Source organism: Dreissena polymorpha, chromosome 7 (genome assembly GCF_020536995.1).
Source record: "Dreissena polymorpha isolate Duluth1 chromosome 7, UMN_Dpol_1.0, whole genome shotgun sequence".
Taxonomy (NCBI): domain Eukaryota; kingdom Metazoa; phylum Mollusca; class Bivalvia; order Myida; family Dreissenidae; genus Dreissena; species Dreissena polymorpha.
The window spans coordinates 70244654-70251623 of NC_068361.1; the positions used below are offsets into that span (position 1 = coordinate 70244654).

The 6970-nt window shown below is 38.3% G+C and overlaps 1 protein-coding gene across 1 annotated transcript; it reads left to right on the plus strand.

The window, feature by feature from the left end:
• The first annotated feature begins 2248 nt into the window (after nt 1-2248).
• Nucleotides 2249-6970, plus strand: LOC127838688 (uncharacterized). The gene is made up of 4 exons (XM_052366572.1): nt 2249-3133; nt 4462-4623; nt 4985-5091; nt 5630-6970. The coding sequence occupies exons 1-4, from the start codon at nt 2866-2868 to the stop codon at nt 5852-5854; spliced, it is 762 nt and encodes a 253-aa protein (XP_052222532.1). The 5' UTR covers nt 2249-2865; the 3' UTR covers nt 5855-6970.

Below are 6970 nucleotides of genomic sequence, written 5' to 3' on the forward strand. Positions count from 1 at the left end.
GGACAGATTTCCCCACGATAGGTTTTTTTTCAAGTTTTCAAAGTTGATATAATTCTTAAATTTCAAAAGTTGATGTTCAAGTAAAAGTTGGCAGTATATGTGGCTATTTTTACGGGAAGGAAACCGGCTGGAAAGAGAATTTACGTTTCTTTGGCAGAGTTGTCTCGCTTGACAGAGTTGTCTCTCCCCTTAGAGCTACTCGCTTTTCGGGTAGTTTGACTTGCTGTTGACTTTTGCAGTTCGTTTCCAATAGAATGGTTACAGTGGACCTTTTCTTATCAACGTCAAATGTGACAGGATCATATGTGAACTTCCTCTTCTTTAGATCCCGATCAGTTAAGCAAGCGTTCATATCATTCCGCTTTCTCTTTCGGTGTCCTGTACTGTATCCAGAATTATTGCTATTGCTGTTTAAAGAATCCAACGATTCGCTGCAAGAACTAACAACATCATCGTCAAGAAGATCTTTAGCTTGGGATGCCTCGTTTGAGAAGGTTTTCTCTGTTTGGTTGACCGATGGGAACAAGTCGGAAACATTAACATTGATTTCAGTTGCGATTTGCGCCAGTGTAGCATTGTTGGCACTATCATCGAATGATTTAATATCATTCTCTTGAAGGACGGCGTTGATCTCAGCAAGCAAATCGTCAACTGATGTGTCTTTGTACACGATTGGTTTCACGTTGTTCTCTGTCAGAATCGCATCAACTGTTTTCAGGAATTCATCCAGCTCTTCTATCTGTTTGCGTGCATACTCTCCAAGATTGTCTGCAGTCGTTAGTTTGGAATCATTGTTCGCTGCTCCCTGATTGTTATTCCTGTCAGTCTCTTTCTCAACAGTGACCGCAATGCGGTCAAACATTTCACTCAAATTGTCGCCATCATTAGCGCTAAGAGCTTTTTTGCTCATCGCTTCTTCGCCATTATCAGAGGCATTAGTATCGTTTGGTCTTTGAACAGCTTCAATTGAGGAAATTTCCTTTGAGTTAACCACCCCCAATTCATCACGAACTCTAATTGGCAAATACCTTTTCTTTTCCGGAAATCTCAGTTTATGTTCAAAAAAGGTATCCCACGTCTTTTTGACATGACTTCGTCCGTCGCTTATTGGCAGAGTAACAGAAAGTTCGTTTCTCTGAACTAGGCAAGCGTTAGAAACGCCGGTGTATCTAACTGGATTGCAGATGATGTTTTCCTTACATGGAAACGAAGTGTATAAAACCATTTTGTACGACAGCTTCGAAATGCGTGTTGCTCGCTTGACAGCTTGCACTAATATGACTTTGTTGTCATGTCGCTATATGACGTTAGACGTATATAACGTCACGCAGATTGTGACGTCAAGACGTCTTTAACTATACATGGAGATCGTCATTACTGTAATCGTGTGTAATTTGTTTCTGCAATGAAGTTACACGTATTTATTAACATTAGTATTAAGCTGGCTTAACATTTGTAAAATTGCGAACATGAAAAGATATACATTTTAATTTAAATCACCCCATTTACACTAGGTATATCTACGAGTTATTTTTATCAACGCCCTTACGACAAAGTAATGGTGTTGGTTCATTAATACAGTCGTTTACTAATAGCAAAATATCTGAAAATGGCATTAATTAAGATGCCAAGGTCATGACATTAATCTACCCAATTGTTATATAATAAGTAAACGAACTCAAAGTTTAGGATTATCCAAAATACAAGGAGGTATCTGATCCAATCATGAAAATTTGTTCGAATAAATTGTTTCTGTTCGTTCTGTGTTTCTTTGACACTTTTATTACCATAAAAAGTTTGGAATAAAAATGGACAATAGCCTGTGAAAAAGGGGTTTAATGCATGTGCGTAAAGTGTCGTTCCAGTTTAGCCTGTGAAGTACGCACAGGCTAATCAGGGACGACACATTCGGCATAAACTGGATGTTTGCTAAGATTAGACTTTCTTGAAACGAAAAATATAATAAAAGCGTAAAATGTCGTCCCTAATTAATCTGTGCGGACTGCATAGGCTAATCTGGGATGACACTTTACGCACATTCAGCAAACCCCCTTTTCACAGAGCCTGGCCTAATTATTAAAAATCCGTCCGTATCTATATTCGGTCTCACAGTCATAAGAAGAGTTTTATGTAAATATGTCTTTATCCTTTCAAACATCGATCAATGTTTAATGGTGGTATAACTTGGAAAATCGAACACAAGTATGAGCAATATTCGATTCAACTGATAAGGTAAACAGCACATTTATCAACATTTATATACAGTTATGTCTGCGCGTGCAATGCTATTGCGTGCATGGATATCTGTTTTAAGTACGAATTTTTTTATTCGATTGAGAAAGTTTTATTGCCAAATATGTGTGGTTTAAACATTTAAACTGAGACTTACGTTAGTTGGACGTACATTTAAGAAAATATTTTTAACAGTGTTGATTAAATATTTCACAAGGTCGCTTGGAAAGTGGAATTTTATTATCAAAACATGCGGTCTTGTTCTTCTATTGTCAAATTACAAATCCCATGCAGTTTTATATGTAATCAAATCATTTAATTTGCTTATCCGGACGCTTTTGACGTGTATTTTGTAACATAAAATATTAAGTTTTAAAATGTGATAACTACGTTTTTATTCTTTACATGTCTGTGAAAAATTTAAGGTGAGGGAATAATATGTGAAAAATATTGAAGTTTGTGTAAAATTTTGCTGAACAATTGGGATTTGACCAAAATGTCATCCTCAATAGCTTTTTTGAAGTTTTGAAGCATGGTAAATTAAATTGTTCAAAACGTAGACGGCTCTGTATGGATTTTCAAATAATTATTGTTACTTAATCCCGTCGCATTAGTAAATCATTAAAAAACGCTATGAATAACGCGGTATTCAAGAAGATTAGAGTAGGGTTGCTGAGTTTCTTGCACTGGGCGGTGTTCCTCATTCTTACTGTCGCATACTTTACACCGGCCTGGCTGAAAGTGCCATGGGAGGGAACTCTGAAACAGGGAACTCTGAAACAGTCAACGACTGTACAAGCACGTCTTCAAAATACCAGCTGTTTGAGCATTGGGTTGGTATCAAGCTTTTGTGATGACGTCGTGAAACAATACATCAATGACGATTTACACTATAACCTAGGTGAGTCGTGTCACTCTGCTTAATTAAACCTATTTATGCCCAGTGGACTCTCCCATCCTTCTAAATTGGATCAATTTATTTCCAAAATTAGGAGTGTCAAGTATGTTTATTTCTATATTTAGAATATTTCATAAAGAAATTCATTTAAGCAAACAGCGCAGACCCAGATGAGACGCCGCATTATGCTGTTTGCAATGTCCTTTTTTCAGGACGCTAGGCATAAATGGGTTAATGTTATAGATGATGCATTATATTGTATGTATAATTATTAATAGTACTGTATATTCGTAAATAAACACATAAAACTGTAGTTTATAAATGCCTCGCGCGAAGTCGCATTTTAAACGTGTTTAATGTGTTAAGTTACAGCATAAAAGCCTTTGCTATAAGGCCACGTGTGTATGCGATGTTTAATTGGATTGCGATATCAAATTTAGTTGAGCACAGCTGTAGAAAAACGGGGCTTAATGCATTTGCATAAAGTTTCGTTCGTAATTAGTATGAAATGACTGCACATGTCAATCTTGGAAGACACTTTCTACGCATGCGCTAAGCCCCGTTTTCCCAGAGCGAGACTGGGTTTTATTTACCTTTTTTAGGTCCGCGACACAATGTTTGTAGATAGATTATTAGGAGCGAGGTTCCGAATGAGTTTGCTTTGTGATAAGCTTGATATAGATTACTGTCGGGATATTTGTGTGGCATGTTATGAACCAGCATGTGGTTTACTGTAATCAATGTCGGCCGGGTTTGTAACATTTTAAGATATATAAGTAACGATTGCTTAACGCCTTTCTAGTCGCTGCAATAACGTGCTAAAGCATACACGCATCGACGAACATTCGACAACGGGCACATGCAGTGTTAAAGAATGAGCATGGGCGGCCTATGGTAGAAGCGAAATATCCAGACAGCCATGTATTGCGAACGAATTAAACAGTCACTGTTCTTAGAGCATTGAAACGAATTACATGTGTCGCTAATTGGTGCCAAAAAAACTTTACGCAACAAAGCAGTCCCGCTCTATGAAAACGTGGCTTAATGCATGTGCGTAAAGTGCCGTACCTGTATAGCCTGTGCAGTTTGCACAGGCTAATCAGGGACGACACTATGCGCTTTAACTGGATTTTCCCCAAGAAGAGACTTCCATTTAACGAAAAATAACCATACAAGTGGAAAGTGTTGTTCGTTGTTAGCCTGGTCGGACTGCATAGGCTAATCAGAGACGACCCGTTAGGTACATGCATTAAACCTCGCTTTTCCAAAGCGCGGCTCCAATGTTTGTTGTCCGGTGTGTACAACGCTGCATTTAATCCATTTCTTCTCAGATCAGGTCTTGAGGGTTGCGTTCATATTGATGACGGTGGCCATTTCCGCTCATTACGTCATCACCGCGATGACGGTGGCGGCAGTGACGTTCAACCTACAGACACACTCCGTGTTCATGGCCTTCCTCTCGGTCGCTGCCGCCGTAATCTATCCCATTTTAGGTTGGTACACGCAGCAGACAAAAATATATTCCTTATGCGAAATTGAACCGCGCTCTGTGAAAACAGGGCATAATGCATGGGTGTAAAGAGTTGTCTCAGGTAAGACTGTGCAGTCCGTACAGGGACGGCACTTTCCGCCTAAACTGGATTTTTGCTAAGAAGAAAACATCATACAACAGTAGACCAAGTCCACGTTTAATGTGGAATTAAACAAATGTATAAAATCTGAAAAACGATTAAACGCCATTGAAATTTAAAAAAAGGCTTAACTGTAAAAAAACAATATAAATAACTACATGTATTGTAATTTGAATTTGAACGACTCTCTTTAACACTTGGACATGTGCGTGTCTGTTTCTAGCAACCCTGGTTCTCGTAGCGTCCATTTACGTAGAAACCTCGTTTCCAACCTGGGTGGGATACTCCGCCATCTTGAGCAACGTCGCCGGAGGGGTAATGGCTGTGATGGTAAGTACGGCGGGTTTATGGCCGGGGTGGTAAGTACGGCGGGTTGATGGCCGGGGTGGTAAGTACGGCGGGTTGATGGCCGGGTGGTAGGTACGGCGGGTTAATGGCTGTGGTGGTAAGTACGGCGGGTTGATGGCCGGGGTGGTAAGTACGGCGGGTTGATGGCCGGGGTGGTAGGTATTATTGATAGCCTAGTTTCCGGTCTGGTTTTGGGTACGCCGCCATCTTGAGTCCCGTGGTCTTATAGTTGATAACTGCGGTTATATGTACTGTGGAAGCCTCGTTTCCGGACTGGGAGAAGAAACCCGCCATCTAGAGTACCATGGCCATGTTGTAACATACGACAATTACCATGTTTTAAGACCACTGGTACGTCATCTCTTATCGAGTGGGAACGAGACCCCTCGTTTTAAAGACAGAAATTAAAACAGGCCAAACTGTACAACCGTTACTTCTCCACACGCGCATTTCGTCCAAAATATAACGTTTCTATGATGTGATATTGTGTCATCTGCAGCCTTTATTTGTTTCTCTTCAGTACATTGCGCTTCTTACTTATGAATACGTGTACAATCGAAGCAGACGGCTTTCTGAGAACGAGGGAAGTGGGTACCAGAAAAGTAACAGAAAGACACAAATTCGAAACAACGCACAAGACAATGAAGATTTCAAACTAAGGAAACATAACCAAACGACTTCGTTTCCGGGTGCTTTCAAATTACAGACAACACGTTCCCACGAAAACCGAAACAGACGAGTGTAAATTGTAATCAGTTTGTGTACTTATACGCACACACATGTAAAGGAATAGTATTCAAATGTATTTATCGTCGTATAATTTGGTTATGATGTGGAACACAAATTAATGAGCTTGTTAAGATGTTCGTACTTTAGACAAATGTCATCAAATACTCTATTAGTATAACACATTTTTGCTCAGGTATGGATAAAAAACGTTACAAACTATGTTTCCGATTTTGATATGTGATTTTCTATAAGGATTTTTTCTTAAACATGAGAGTTATGTTGCGTGTTTACATAGAATGCATACATTCCTTTTTTGAATCCATGACAATATTTTACCATAGTTATTGCAAAATTGTGAACTAGTCCCTTTAAACAAAGATGGTGTTATTGTGGGTGGAACAATACTGGCAAAACAGAACGATAGTTAAATACTGATAAGAATTGATCTTACAAAGATTTCCGGGGTCTTAGCGATTGAAAGAACAATATTTTACTTTGTGGCGTTCATGATTCGGACGTCGCGACTAATGTTTGGTGTTTTTACTGAGAATTATAATCAAAGATTTATCATACAGTCCTACTCGGTTACTCCTTTCTCCATAGATTCCACAAGATCAGGTCTAATCTATTTAACTGTTCAGGGGTCATTATCAAGGTGGGGTGAAGCGCTGATCACTGTTGGAAGTAATATCATTAGGGGATTTATTGGCCATATCTAATTCCAAGAGATTGCTGTAGAATGCTGATAATTCAGAGGGTTTAAACATCGCTCACACACTAAATGAATAATTTGATTGTAGAAAAATACAGGGGAATGCATTTTAGTAGGTATCAAAGAGATAATAACAAGAATTCTATAAAGTTTATGTGGCATATTATTTATGCTATCTCAACTTGTTTATATGGAAATTAATAGATGTACATTGAAAAAGTAAGGAATATCCAATTGTTTACTTCTGAATAATGTGATATGTGTAATGGAAAATATCTTCATTATAATTTTATATAACATAATTATAATTATGCTCTGAGATCATTACATACTCTTCGCATTTATATACTTTCCATTGCATAGCTTAATTAGCATTAATTAATATGTTGTTAAATTCAATAATAAACTATGTACATGTTC

What these genes read in the sequence shown, in the direction of transcription:
- LOC127838688 (XM_052366572.1), top strand. Translation starts at nt 2,866, where the DNA reads ATGAATAACGCGGTATTCAAGAAGATTAGAGTAGGGTTGCTGAGTTTC. An exon ending in CGTAATCTATCCCATTTTAG is followed by an intron (nt 4,624 to 4,984) that starts GTTGGTACACGC and finishes GTCTGTTTCTAG; the next exon opens with CAACCCTGGTTCTCGTAGCG. An exon ending in GAGGGGTAATGGCTGTGATG is followed by an intron (nt 5,092 to 5,629) that starts GTAAGTACGGCG and finishes GTTTCTCTTCAG; the next exon opens with TACATTGCGCTTCTTACTTA.